General features: G+C 46.2%; 1 protein-coding gene across 1 annotated transcript; it reads right to left on the bottom strand.

Annotated features, from left to right (window-relative positions):
- Positions 1-32: 32 nt before the first annotated feature.
- On the bottom strand, positions 33-11,161 carry LOC115908595 (ovoinhibitor-like). Its single transcript, XM_030957314.1, has 16 exons — positions 11,060-11,161; positions 10,244-10,263; positions 9,316-9,452; positions 9,096-9,156; positions 8,470-8,603; positions 7,968-8,025; positions 6,841-6,977; positions 6,389-6,449; positions 5,535-5,671; positions 5,006-5,066; positions 3,217-3,350; positions 3,079-3,139; positions 1,656-1,792; positions 1,130-1,190; positions 649-764; positions 33-193 (listed from the first exon to the last, which is right to left on the bottom strand). The coding sequence occupies exons 1-16, from the start codon at positions 11,112-11,114 to the stop codon at positions 148-150; spliced, it is 1,416 nt and encodes a 471-aa protein (XP_030813174.1). The 5' UTR covers positions 11,115-11,161; the 3' UTR covers positions 33-147.
- Positions 11,162-15,046: the final 3,885 nt, after the last annotated feature.

A 15,046-nucleotide genomic window follows, 5' to 3' on the forward strand; every position in this document is an offset into this window, starting at 1 on the left:
GAGGAATGTTGCCAAGTCAGTTTATTGAACAGTGCTTCAGGAGCTAAGGAAACAAGGCAGACCAAAGGGATGTTACTAGGGAAGGTCAGCCCATGGGAAGACACGTGGAAAGGAGTTTGTCTTCCTGGGCTGAAGTCCAGCACAGACTTAGCATTCAGCCAAGCTCATGATGTTGAGAGTTGTCCTGCTTTCCCTGGTGAGAAAAGGAGAGAGGAGAATTAGACATGGCTGATGCCCCTTTCCTCATTTCACTGGCCCAAGCATTGGCTTAGGGTTGACTGTAGATAAAGAACAGCCTTAAAACCCCAAATATCCCCTTCCATTATCTTCATTTAAGGAAAGATGAATGGTTTCATTCATTTGGTACAATCCACTTGGTTTGGTGAAGTAATTTCCACACACCCTTGTGAGCTTGTGGAACAGATTGAGTGCTGCTGAAAATCAATAAAATATTTTTAAAGCTAACAAACAGGAGGCCAGGTACAGATCACAGAAATGGGCCCTTCTCATTTCCCTTACAATGCAAAAAACCTGTAAATGTCCAGTATATGCCCCAAGCAGTTAGACAGAAGGCATGATGAGGCAGCCCTGCATTCACACAGGTGCAGGAATTGATCAGGAAAGGAAAGGTTTCACTCCTATACGTACAGGTAGGCGTTGCAGAAAGCACATCTGTTGCTGTAGGTTTTGCCATCAGAGCCACAGTGGGGCATGTATTCCATGGTGCACACAGGAGAGACTGCTTTGAAGTCCTTGCAAAGGGCCTGCACACAGAAGGTGGGGATTGAGTCCCTCTGCCTGAGAGCAAATTGTGACCCCCCTCCCAGCAGAAGGAATGACACTCCACTGAGAAATGAAACTGGCTGTAACATCATCATAACCAACTCCAAGTGTCCTCCTGATGGCAGATGTGATCTTGTACTGTTTCTGCTCACTGCCACATCTCTTGCTCTATTGCAGAGCAGTGGGATGGATGCTGGCTGTTTTATGAGCAGTGTGAAATTCCCAAGGGATCTCCTCAGGTGTGCACAGCACCACCTCCTGATTTGTAGCCCAGAGCAGAAGACAGTCCCCCAGGAGTGTAACAGACACTGAATTTCATTCTTCATTTCCATCCTTTCCCACTCACCCTTGTAATATCCTCTTCACAGGGTCCGTTCTTTCTCTTGCCAAGGTTGGTCCGATGCTCCCTAGAGGAAGGAGAGATTGTTATTAACCACAGCCTTTCCTGTGACAGCCAGAGAGCAGGAACAAACCTCACTCCCATGGAGTCACAGACATTTCCAGATCCCCCAGCTCAGCACTAACAAAAACCTGCCCTCACAGACCAGACACTGTCCCCCCTTGGTGCACCCCTCTGTGGGGTTGAACACCCGTGTCAAACACTGAGCAAGGCAAGCAGGAAAACGGGGACAGACAGACAGAATCCCTGCAGCACAAGGTTTCAGAGAGAGCCCTTGCAGATTACCCAGCTCCCAAAGAGCCAAACAGGGAGGAAGAGGAGCACTCACATGTTGTGGGCACACAGGAAGGGAAGGAGCACTCACATGTTGTGGGCACACAGGAAGGAAAGGAGCACTCACATGTTGTGGGCACACAGGAAGGAAAGGAGCACTCACATGTTGTGGGCACACAGGAAGGAAAGGAGCACTCACATGTTGTGGGCACACAGGGTGCACTCGCTGGCGTAGGTGACGCCGTCAGTGCCACACACGGGGTCGTAGATCATGGTGCAGGCCATCAGCTCCCTGCCATCCTTCAGCGTGGTTCTGCGGAACTGGCTGCAGTTCAGCTGGGGAAAACAAGGACAGCAAAGGCTCTGCCACGGCTCTGCTCTGTGCCAGGGAGCCCCCAGCTCATCCCCCCTGCTTATGCCTCTGCCAGATGACAAATTGTGGTTATATATTAACTCGTTCTTCACGGAAAACTAGCAATTTCCTTTCACTGCCTTCCCTGGAGAAGACTGAATCAAGGTTGGAAGGTAGACATTACTCATTGAGCCCTGCATTTATCTCTATGCCCCTATACCTTACTGAACCCACCAGGATATTACAAAAGGCAGCTCAGAAATAATCTGTAAATCAAAATGGCACGATTTATGCACTTCCTGCAAGGGGGCTGGCTGTGACCAAGGTGTTTTTCAAGGCCCACAAGAATGGAGGGGAGATGTGCTGACAGGTCTTTTGTTGCAATGGGATGGTTCCCAGTGTTGAGAGCTGCCAGCAGGACTGACAGCAGTGGAAGCTGATTTACGTCAGCTGAGGAGCTGGCCTTGTGTTTTAGCACTCCCAGTTTCTCCAGTGTGAACTCCTCATTCCTGATTTATGTATCTCAACCGGCCTGAGCACAGGGCGTACTCGGGAAACAAAGAAATGACATTTCATAGTTTGTTTGTATAGAAATGAAATATCTGACTCGGGATGTTGACTCTTTCAAACACATGCTAATGAGGTGACTTTGTTCTTCTATTCCCCAGTGTGAGTAAATGGTTTAGAGCTGGCCAAATATAGCTAATCTGGTATTTTTACATGATTCATGTTGGTATATATTAGACTACATTGCATTTACCAAAAAAAAAACCAAAACAAAAACAAACCAACCTACACCAAACCAAAAACCAGAGGTGGGTTTGAATCCCCTGATACCTTAGGTATCAGCATTCAAAACACAGGCAATTTTCTAATCTTTGCAAAACATCCTTTTGTAAAACACAAGCATTGAGAGAGCCCTGGGCCCTCTGCATCCCCTGCCCATATTGCCAAAACATTCTGCTAAGTTCCTGCAGCAGCTATGACTGAGTGCTGTGGGAAAAGGATTCTCTGTGTAAAGCCTTTAACCATTTATCATCTCCCTGTCTCGTAACTCAGTCCTCACCTGTCCTCTCCTCTTTCTTTCCCTGACTGTGTGCAGGAAGTGCACAATGTTCCTGCTCATGGGAGGGTGATATTCACCCACAGAAGGAAGGGCAGCACAAGTGTGACCCCCGTGGAGGCTACACCCCCCAAACCACCCAGCATTTGCTCAGGTTGTGCAGTTGGCACCTGCTCAACCTCTTCCTGTCCTTCAGGCGCCGCTTACCTGGGCAGGTTCCTCTATGCACCTTCCATCGTGCTTCTTGGCAACCTGGGTTCCATATTCGCTGGAAGAGAAAGCAGAGTTAAGAATGCTCAGCAAATACCCCTGTGTGGCTCTCGGGGGGCGGCCTGCAGGGCTCACATGTTGTGGGCACACAGGGCACAGTCGTTGCTGTAGGTGACGCCGTCTGTGCCGCAGATCTCGCGCAGGATGAAGGGACAGGCTCCGATGGCCTCTCCGGATTTGGTCCCGCTCAGGTACGTGCTGCAGTCAACCTGGGCAGGTAAAACAGCAACCATGGTCACTTCTGGGGTCAGAGTCCCCTCTGCAGTCTGCCTGTCACAGCACAACACTAAATGAATGACACGCACACACTGAGATGTCTAAGGTAAAAAAGGGACAGCTTATTTCTGAACTCTGATATTTATAGAACTTCACAAGTGACCATGGATTGGAGGAAGAAATTGCCACCTCTCCAACCACACTGGTTAAACTAGCAGTCCATCACTTCTCTCTTCCTCCAGAAAAGAATGCAAAACAATCATTATTTACATGAAAAGTGCACGAGAAACTCCATTACAAAAATGTAAAAATCAGAAGGCTTAGAAGAACTTAGAAGAATAGGGTGACAGTCTGCCCACTCTGATCCTCTTGATTTTAGAGGTCTTTGTCAGGGGAAATCAGAGGGTTTTTAAAGTTTAGACTTGCATTAGAAATTAAATATGTAATTGTAGTTTGGTGGCTTCTGCTAGCAGAGGGAACAGCTGGTAAAATAGATTATTCTGCTAGAGCAGAACATACACAAGTTTTAAATCCAGCATTCACAAAATCATAAAGATTGGAAAAGACCTCTAAAATCATCAAGCCCAACCATTAATCCAGAACCTCATGTTCAACATATGTCCAAGTTCCACATCCACATGCCCTTTGAACAAGTCCAAGGAATTCCACCAATTCTCTGGTCAGCCTGTTCCAATTACTGACAAGACTTTCACTGAAGATTTTTTCCCCCTGATTTCTAAACTAAACATACCCTAACTCAGCCTGAGGAACTTGATTTAAAGTGTTTGACACTGAGTGCAGCTTGGGATAGTTTACTATATCCAAGATTTTGTTTCAGCATTTCCAAGAGCAGCAGGAACTGTTTCACCAGCTTCTGTTGCAAAAATATCTACAATATATAAAATCTAATGGTTTAAATACTTGAGGATCAATAGACAAACATATATTGGAAATCACTCTACATTAACTAAGCATCACTGACACTTCACTGTCATTTTGCACAGCCTCCCCAATGCACTGTCTCTTATTATCCATATTTCCCATGTGGTCCAAGAACAAATTAAAGAAAAGACCACATTTTAACGTGCCTTTTCCACAGAAAATATATTGCAGTCCCTCAGGATGCATGAAATTATTTTTGGTGCTTCAGAGCTGCTCTGCATAAGCAGAATAAATGGGTTGAGATATTATCAGCCCATATTGTTACTGTGCAGGATAATAAAGCTATTTCTGTACACATACCTGAGAGCAGATTTGTCCTGGCTGACCAGAATACAAGGATTTTTTTAACCTGCCTCTCTAGTGCAATGGAAATCCTAGCACTGAATAAATACACAGACATCTAACACAGCTTTCTGCCTCTTCTCCTACTGTGCTAAAATGGGCTGCATGGATCTTGGGCTGCCTCTGATGATTTCTGTTCAGAGATTGGCAGTACTGGGACATTTTGTTTCTGAAGTCCTGGCCTGTTCTCATCCTCTCTTTCCCTCCTGTACAGCACACTGTCAGCTGTGAGCAGCTGAGGAGAAGCACAGCATCAGCATGAGCCCTGTGCACCATCCCTGGGTGCACTGAGACCAGCCAGGGTCTTTCTGGAGACTGCAGAGAGACTGGATGGTGCTTATTTAACAGCTAAAAGAACACTTACAGGAGTGCTTTCCTCCTTGCACCTTCCATCGTGGCTTTTCTTAACATCAGTCCCATGTTGTCTGAAAGGGAGAGATTGGGGTCAGCACATTCACCACCTGAGCCCTGGGACACCCAGGTGCCTCAGAAACCAAACCAAACCCATAACCAATACATATGATAAAGGAGGCACCTGCTTGTCTGATGAATCCGTTTCTCCCCATCATTAGAAAGTGTCATTCTAAGTGGTAACAGACCAGTCAGGTCTCCTCATTGTGCGCTATACAACAGCTCCATTCACTCTTTCTTCTGCCCAAATACCTCAGTCCCATCCACTCTCTCCTGCCTAAATATCCCAGCCCTCACAGAGTGCTCAGGTTGAGAGCTGGCTCTCCCACACTCCCCCAAGGAGCAAAAAGAATATCAGGGACCAAAATCCAGGCAACAAGGGCTCCAGAGGAGCACAGATATGTTAGTACCAAAAGAAAAGCCATCTGGAGCACTAACCCTGGCTTGCCTGTCCAGAAGAGAGTCCTGTGTGCAATACTCACACGTTGTGGGCACAGATGCTGCAGTCGTTGTCATAAGTGAACCCGTCTGTGCCACACACCGGGTGCAGGATCCTGGGGCACCGCACCAGGTCTTTGCCACCCTTCACCTTTCTGGCTGGGAATTTACTGCAGTCAAGCTACAAAAAAGCAGCAGCATCAAAGGTTAGGTTCTTGTTCTCCAATTTAAAAAAAAAAAAAACCATAATAATCTCCTGCCATGTCTCTAACAGCACTAGTGCTACAACTCAGTTCTTACTAAACCAGGCTGAGTCAGCTCTGCCTGAACCCTCTCACACAGGGGAACTGCACTGTGTGTAAAGTGCCAAATCCCTGGCTTAAGCACCTTGGTCAGTCCCAACTACAAGATATGTCAGAGAAGAAAAAAGAAAAATAAAACCTGGCCCCTTTTTAATTGTGCAGTGAAAGAAATTGGACTTTGCATTTGAAGGGCATCGTCAAAGGAAGATCAAAGCCCAAACTGAAGGACTTCCACATTTGTGTGTTAGTATGTCCTACACAGCAGCTGATACATTCCAATCAAAACTTCAGGTGTGCTTTCAGAATATGTCCCCATCCCAAAGGCTGCTGTAGGTGTGAATTCATCATGAGAACTCTGTGCATAGCTCTCATCCAGCCCATCTGCCAGAGCTGCTGGGCAAGGAGGGCCCAGAGGACACCTGCCTCAGGATAGGTGGGATTTGGCAGCATCCTCAACACACAAGGAGCTGACAAGACTTAATAGACAGGTGGAGAAAGCCAGAGCTCAGGCCAGCTCACTTTCAGAGTAGATGCTGCCTCAGGGAACCCTTCAGTTGATGCAGCTAAGAGGAGTAAACCTTATATTGAACACTTACCTCATCAGTCTTCTCTCTGCATTGTCCACTGTGCCTTTTGCCAACATGGGTCCTTTTCTCCCTGGAAGAGGGAGACAAAACAAATGCTTAACCTCTTGGTCAAAGTCATGTGCAAAAATGAAGCAAACCATGGCTTCAGACTCTCTATAAAATGTTCAGAATTGCTAATTCACTCATTACCAAGCCCATCCCACCTTCTCATAACGTGCAATTTAAAGCAATGTTCTGAATTGTTCCTTCCTCTGTCCAGCCCACAGACTCATCCAAGGAGATGCCTTATGACTCTTCATGAGCACTCAGAAGGCACCAGAAAAACTCAAGGCAAACCCAAAACCATCCCATTTCTAAGAGACTTGAAGAAATAGGCAGGAGCAGAAATGCAGCAGGACAGTTCTCAAGACTGCCCAGCAGTGCTGGGCACCCAGGAGGAGCACTCAGGGCAGGGCACTCACGCGTTGAGGGCGCAGATCGCGCACTCGTTGTCGTAGGTGGTGCCATCCGTGCCACAAACTGGGTTCAGGTCCCTCGGACAGAATACCAAGCTTTTTCCATCTTTGGCGGTTTGTGTTCGGTACCTGCTGCAGTCAACCTGGCAAAATAAAGACAGATCGCTCTGGAGGCGCCCTTGCTTTGCAAGGAAAGTTGATTCAAAATCTTTTTGTTCTGTATTTCACGCTCAACTGTTTCTGTAACAGGACAAAGCTCTGTTACACTGAAACTGAATTTCCAATGAGAAATTACACTTCTGAAGTCAAGATTAAGGACTATCCAGGAGTCAAGAATAAGGACTATCTTGCAGAAGAGATCCTTCAGGCACAAGAACATGTACAAAGTTTTCGTCTCATTAAAAAAAAACCAAAACTTGTATTTAGTAAGAAACATTTTTCAACAACTGTGAATCTGAATAATACTGTTTCAGTTCGTCTTGGTTTTCTCCACATTTTTCCAACTCTGTGATCACTTCTCACATCAGATTCCCTGTAGTTCAGTACAGGATTTGAAAGGATAGGAAAGAATGGTTATCTATCTGCTGGAGAATGGACTTCCTACATCCCAGAATTTTAGTGCTGAAATACAGGAGCTTCTCCTTCTGAAGCGTCTCCTTCTGTTGGCCTCAGACAAAGATACAATAATCTATGCTCTATAAATATTTATGGTTAGGGCTCTTATAAGTCTCACTACATCTGTGAATACAACCAGCATGGGAGTTTTGAATCCCTGCTGCTGAGGGTGGAAACACTTGTGGTCTCCAGAGAGGAAACTGCCAACCTGCACAGCATGTTGGCAAGAGAAATCTTCTGTCCCTCCACCTCCTCCTGGGGACACAAGTCAGCTCCTCATCTCATATCCATCTCCTTCCTCTTTCCTCAGTTTGGTGTGGTAAGCATGGGGTGACCTTCTCTCTGGAGCAGAGAGGATGCCAAATCCACTCCCACTATGCAGAAAAGCAAATAATGGACTGAGACCCTCGAACGCCTTGGCCTATGGACCTCTTGCAGCTTCCTAGTAAAATCTGTGAGGTCCTCAGGATTTTATTAGCAGCCCTAAGAGATGGATTTTTGACTTATATTGCACTCACAGCAACAGATTCCTTGCAGGGTCCTTCATGCATTTTGGTAACGTTGGTGTCATGCTCTCTGAAAGGAAGAAAAGCTTTGGTTAGGGAGCATTGAGAATAATTTTCCCCATGACCCTGCGGCCACTGGGACAGCAAAGCAGGGTCCCACTCTCCATGTGGGACATTACAACTGCCTGAATTCTCTGAATGTGCCCTGCAGATGGCAGCTGCTAACAGTACAGATATTCCCATCTCCCATGGGAATTAAGTGTTAGGAGCAATTAGGTGTTACAAGCAACACTTTGATCTGCTCATGTCTCTGCTCTGCTTCTTTTTGTGATTCCCTTAATGAGCACAGACACAAAAATGGGGAAGAAAACTCAAGTTGGCTGAAGAATCATGAGAAGCCAGAAGCAAGGAGACCTACAGAGACACCTGCCTTAAAACTGCTATTTTACAGAGGTGCTTCTGAGAGCCTCAACTTGCTGATTATCCAGAAGGACATTCCATGCACGCAACTTACGCATTGTAGGCACAGATCCCACAGTCATTGTCATAAGTGAAGCTGTCTGAGCCACAGACTGGTTTCATTATCCTTGGGCAAGCTACCACAACATGATCATCTACTACAGCGCTACGGTAATTATTGCAATCAACCTGTAAAAATAGCAGGAATAGAGAGGGGGGGAAAAAAACCAAAACACTTTTTTTTTTATATAATGATATAACACTCTTACATAGTCTTCTCACTCTCCCTCAGCCTTTGGGGACAAATCCAGCATAAAATTTCACTATCAAAAGTAGAAACCAGAAATTCTGTTGGAATTCTCTCCCAATGGAAAAAAAAAACAAATGGGATATTAAGAAGGGCTGTGATTTGGGTTTTGTGAGATCCTTCATAGGATCCATAGGTATCCAGGTGGTGAGATCCAGCCTTCAGCCAATGTACTATTTTTATTTTATTCCCAATTAGACAGGTTTAAAGTCTGAAGTGGAAAATAACAGAGAGATGGTATCAGATAACCTATAAAAACCCTCTCAGCTTTAGTTATCACCGGATTTTATTTTGGGCCATGCAGACCAGCTGGGCACATCCTGTTCCACTTCTGCATGGTGTTTGAGTTGTCCCCATTACAGACTTTGTCTTACCACAACAGGTTTTGGGTCGCATTCTCCATCGTGCTCCTTCTCCACGCTGGCGCTGTGCTCCCTGGAAGAAAGCAGAGCTGTGTCAGGGATCAAGGAACAGCATCACCTCAAGGCTGGTGCTGTTGTCACCAGCTGCAAAGGCCCATGCTCCTCATCCCTGGGGTACAAAGCTGCCACCCCTGCCCCTGTGGGGTTCTGTGGGGTTCGCAGCCAGACTCACGCGTTGTAGAGGCAGATCCCACAGTCATTGCTGTATGTGTTGCCATCGGTGCCACACACTGGTTTCAAGTCCCTTGGGCAAGCCACCCAGGACCTCCCATCCTTGGTAATGCCACTGGAGTACTGGCTGCAGTCAAGCTGTGGAAGCAGCTCAGAATCAGCCTCAGTTTTGGAATGAAACCCCCCAGCATCCTCCCACCACCATCCCGCCTGCAGCTGCTGCTGGGAGGCAAACTAGAGCCATTATTGGGAAGCTGCTCAGGCAATCAGGAGGAGGGAATCTTCCCTACAGAAATTTCTGATTATGTACTTCTGCCAGGGTCCAGGGAGGTAGGATGGCTGTGGGTGAGACAGTGCCTAATGAAGGCAGTGGTAATTGGGAGCCCCTCGGCTCTGCAGCGGATCCTTTCAGATCGTGCTGCACTCCAGAGAGTTCTGGGAGGCTCCTAGCTGCGTGGGAGGAACCTGCAGACAAATCCACAGCTCAGGCCCTGCTGGTTTTCTCTCTGTGATATAGGTATAGGCATTTATGCAAGGAATTCTTTGCGCCTTGCTGTATGGAAGCAATTATCAGAGTCACGGTGTTTGATGTTTTCGAGCGTGTCATCCTAAGACAGTTTTCCTCACAAGGAGGCAAGCTACTGCCTTTGGCTGAGAGTAACTAAATTATGTCTAAGAGTTAATATAATAAGAGTGTACAATTACTTCTTGTTTTTTCATTTTATTTAATGAACCGAAAATATTGCAAAAAATGGGGATCTTTTACTTTCTCGTGAAATTGGAAATGTCGTTCAACCATGCACTGGGAAATATTATTTTAACTGCAAAGATTTCATTAGATTTAACCCATGTGCTCACTGGGTAGCTACATACTGCTTCTACTTTACCAGAAGCCTGAACAGAACGTAATAAATAGATGTGTAGCTCACCTGAACTCCAAAGGCAGTACCTGAAAGAAAAAAATGGAGACAGAAAAAACACCCCAAATTATTAATATGCAGAGAACACATATGCAAATATTTTCATGAAACAAGTTAATTCAGTGATTAGTCAACACTCACATATTTTGTTTAGGAAAATGTGGAGTTTTACATTATTCCAGTAAATAGCTCTAGGATGTATTAAACGTTACTAAATACAGTTTTATTGTATTTCTGAGGGGATATAAACCTTGTGAGAGCACATATATTTATCCACCCTTGAAATGTTACTGGTGAGTGATACAAGTACTTTCAATTCTATACTCTTGGATTTTAATCTCTCCTAAGAGACTTTTATGTTTGACTTTCAAAAGTTTGGATATGCATGTTTAAGATAATTATCACCACCAGCACTGTCCATCTCCAAATACATCATTCTCAGTTACCAGGAGCAGCACAGTAAACTCCCAGTGCAATGGGAGTTTACTCTTCAACCTAGAGGTTAAAGTTTGCATCTATATTGCTCACATGGGTAATAATGCCATTTCTACAGTTTTATTTTGCCTTTATACACAGGACTGCCACGTGCAAGCCCCTACCCTGCACTAGAACTACTCCTACAAACCAAGAAGATAACAGCTGTATGGTGTTTGCTGAAACCTCAATCTTGAAACCTAATTTCCTTGCTGTGCTCTCTCAGGAAGGTTATTTCTTCATGGAACAAGGCTCTCTTCCATGTTGCAAGACCCAAAGGCTTTTACTGAAATGAAAACTCAGCTCTGACTCCACCAGTTCGATCTTTGCAGCACCCCAGTGAATACTCACCCAAGCAGCAGCAAAGGGCAAGAGCTGCCCTCACCAAAAGTCCTGTCACCTTCATGGCAGCCAGGGACACCCCTCCAGTGCAGCCTGCCTGCTCTCTGTGCGGGAGAGGAAGATTGCAGGGAGGAGCAGGAATATATAGCACACCACGCTATCAAGTGGTCCCACCTCATTAGGTAATGCTCCCAGCCTGTCATCACCACTCAAAGCCAAAAACGTGTTTACCCAGCTCTGGATGTCTGGCTAATGATTGATACAAGGCTGTGTGCCAGGAAGGGGATTTCGTGTGCCTCGAGGTGAGTGGGGACCGTGCCACGACCCCTCTGCTCCCGCACGCTCTGCCCAGCCTGGGCTGCAGCATATCCCAGGCTCACATCTCCCCTGTGCCTACCTAAATGCAGTTAGGACTTTGTCCTCAGCTATAATTTTCAACTGAGCAGCCAACTGATAGCCAAACCCCCCGTTATTTAACCTCAGAGGGTGGTTTTGTACTCTTCACCGCTGTATTTCAGCCCAGTTTGAGCCCAGGCAATTTGAGCCCAGAAGGTCACCCTGTGCTCTGCGGGAGGAATCCTGCTCTTCTCATGTTTAAAAAACTCAGCAGTGCTCTGCTGTACGTGCCAACTTTTCCTGTAATAGAGCAAGGAGCAAAAAATACTAAGTTTGGTCCTAAAAATCCATCTTTTTTTTGCTGTTCACCAAAAACTATCATGGCACCTTCTGCTCATCTGCTACCACCTCCCCATGGCCAGTGCCTGACCCACCTTGCTGAGCCTAAGTGACACCATCCCCCAGGGCAGCAGGCCAAATGCCTTTAATGTCTGCACAGACTAGATGTACTGTACTTCCTTTACCTAGGAAGTCAGCCAACTTTGCAAAGATTGGTATTAGCCCACGCATGGTTTGCTTCCTGAAAATTCACTGTGTACGTTATCTCTTTACGCTTTATATCTTCAGTTTTCTTCAAATATCTCCTCAAGGCTTGCCCACTATTCAGGTAATGGAACTTACATTGGCCTTGAATGCTGTTTTGTCCTTTATGTAAGCAGATTTTTGGCAATTCTTTGGATTAATCTCAATTGTAGACTTCTCAGATGGGAATCCTAAATTCTCCAAATCTCTCACTAACTTATCATTTTTCAAATTCTGTATTTGGTAATCGAAATCCTTGCTTGCAGATCTATTTTTTGACACAATTTAAACAGAGTGAGCTTGTGTTGAATCATCACAGTTTTATTTTCTAAGAGAAGGAAATTTCCAACATCTTTCTCACTTGAAAAGCAAATCCACAACAACACAATTTCAGGGATTACCTAGTGGAAAAATATTTGCTTTCATATCCAGGAGCTCTGCTAATATTAGTACTTTGCAGTGTGCATCTGCAAAACTAAAACCTCTCCAAATGCCAACATTTCCTGCTCTGTTAGGAACACGAGGGATGGTCTCCCTGTTCATGTTCCTCATTTTCATTCCTTCCCCCTGATGTTCTGCCCTGTGTTTCCTGACCTTTCCCTTATCTCAGTTCCACCAAGTGTCCAGGACTCCAGACCTTTGGATCGATGCAGACCTTGGCTACAAGGACCCCTTCTCATCCCGATTACCATATCCATCTCCCAGGGCTTATTCCAGACAAGGCCAGGATCCATTAATGCTTCCTGGCAGTGGAAAATGATTCCTGACAACTTAATTGCCAGGCTCTGTAAAAGCTGTCATGGTCAAGCAAACTCCTGCCAATGTCCACAGCGATGACACCTGAACCCTATCGGAAAGGAGATATTATTTGCAAACCAAATCTGCAGTTAAAGTGGATTGACTCAGCATGTTCTGTCAAGAGCAAAGTAATTCTCTTCCAACCAAGCTATTAAATTTGGGAAGTAGTTTGCAATAGGAGACAGAGTAAAGGGACAGAAGAGCAAACACCTGTCGAGGATCTAGAGAAGGGATTTGGATTTCGAAAACACTGCAGCTACAGCACGTGTCTGCTGTCCCCTGTTTCAGCTGAGGCACACAGAGCTCAGCTCTGGCCTCTTGCCCTGTGCATGAGGAAGATCCATGCTGTAACCCTACCAGTGAGGTGCCTGCTTCACAGAGAGTGACCCAGCAAAGCTTTTTCCACCAGGAAGCAGGAACTTTTCCCTTAGGACAGAGCCTTTCAGGAGCAGAGAGGCAGGTGCAGAACATTCCACCCACGCTGGACCGGGAGACCTTTGGTTGTGCTTACACCCTTCTTCTTGTGCAACTCCCACTTGCAGTGATGCTGTGTTGACATCTACCTGTTTATTTTCCTTTGCTGCAAATCCCACTTGGCTGAGCAGCCCAGGACAGGAGCACTCCACCCCTTTCTTCTGCTGCCTCTCCAGGTTACCTCCGGTCCCAGCTGTGAATCATCTGTCTCCATCTCTGCAGAATCTCACTGACACAGGCCAAGAAAGGAAGCAACCCCTTTTTGAGGCAAGAAGGCAACAAAGCCAACTCATCTGTTCTTCAGAAATATATGCAGAAATTGTTCATGCTTCCCACCCTCAAACCACGGGGGTGGTTGTTACAACACCCAGCATTAAGTGTTTCTTTTAAGACCTTCTACATCAAGGGTCTGTATTCTTAATTCAGTAGCATCTTGGTTTTAGTGAACAACTTACATGGAGTTACCCTTCATGCAGAGGAAAGCACTGGAAGTTTTTGTGTTGCAGTTCCAGAGGAAGAGCTGGGCAGAAGGAGAGATCTTGCAGCAGAATAGAGCAGGGAGATCCCAAGGAAATTGCCTGAAGAGCTCCCTGTAGTAGGGAGAGCCTTGCAGGGAAAGACAGATGTTCTAACAGCTGCCAAACAGAAGCTCTAGAGAGAGGAAAGAGAGAGGCCCATTCATGAGTCCCCAAGGTGAAAGCAGATGGGCCATGGAGCAGAAATTATGATAATCAAGACAAATAACTTTGAAATCCCCAGGTACCCATAGCAGAAGTTTTGTGGTGGGACTGAGCATCACAGGGATGTAGGGAGAGCCAGAAAAGAGAGCTCTGCAGCAGACCCAGAGGGGCTTCCCTGCACAAACAGCATCAAGTATTCCATGTCACAATTCACCAAGTTCTTAAAGGAACAAATGCCCCTAAACTGCAAGATTTCCAGCACTGTCTGCTGTGGCAGCCTGATAAAGGTGCCCTGGGCAGAGCACACCATGGAGCCATGCCTGGGCTCTCCCTCGATGTGGCTGGGGGGCAGCTGGGCAGAGCTCCCAGGCTCCAAATAGACTGAAAAATACCACAGGGAGTTCAAGGTCTGCTGAGGCATCTGCCAGAGTCAACAGTCCTCACTCTCTACCAAGAGCAGCACTTGTGTGTCCTGAAAAGTTGCATAAGATCCTGACACCTTCTATGAAAAAGAAGGAAAAAATACTAAGACACTTAAGGTTCCTGCAGAGGGCATTTTAGCTCAAAACCCAAAGGCATTGAGAGGCTGGAGACCAAAGTCAGTTCATAATGCCAGTTCTGCAAAACCTCAGGAACTGCTGTGAACCACATGGGGTCTGTGGTTATTGGCAAGCAACACCCTTAATAAAGTGTAATTTACAGCAAACCCAAGAGTCCCCAGAGCTCTGGTACCTTTCCAGTTTCATAGAGGACTGGCTTGGCCTCATTACCATTTTAAAGGGGAACACAAAGGGCAACCAGGAGCAAACAGAAAAGAAAAAGTTGTAAATCTCCAGCACCTCATGAGCCTTCACCTCCTCCTACCCAGGAGTAACGACATGTGGCATCCTTCTGGAACTCTGCTGTGCCACCAGGGACACTCCTCACTTGGAACAGCCCTTGGAACAAACTTGCAAAAGGGGTTGAAAGCAAGAGCAGAGCGAGCAGGCAGGCTGCTGGGAGCAGGACAGAGCCAGCCCTGCTGCTCACAGCAGCCCAGGCAGCTTGAGCAAGTCCCTGTCCTGTGCCTCCTCGGCAGATGGGCTCAGAATCTGATTAACGATCCCTTATCACCAGCTGTGATTTT

The sequence above is a fragment of the Camarhynchus parvulus genome, chromosome 13 (genome assembly GCF_901933205.1).
Source record: "Camarhynchus parvulus chromosome 13, STF_HiC, whole genome shotgun sequence".
Lineage (NCBI taxonomy): Eukaryota > Metazoa > Chordata > Aves > Passeriformes > Thraupidae > Camarhynchus > Camarhynchus parvulus.

What these genes read in the sequence shown, in the direction of transcription:
- LOC115908595 (XM_030957314.1), bottom strand. Translation starts at nt 11,114, where the DNA reads ATGAAGGTGACAGGACTTTTGGTGAGGGCAGCTCTTGCCCTTTGCTGC. An exon ending in TGCCCTTTGCTGCTGCTTGG is followed by an intron (nt 10,264 to 11,059) that starts GTGAGTATTCAC and finishes TTTTTCTTTCAG; the next exon opens with GTACTGCCTTTGGAGTTCAG. An exon ending in AGCATCTGTGCCCACAACGT is followed by an intron (nt 5,067 to 5,534) that starts GTGAGTATTGCA and finishes TCTCCCTTTCAG; the next exon opens with ACAACATGGGACTGATGTTA.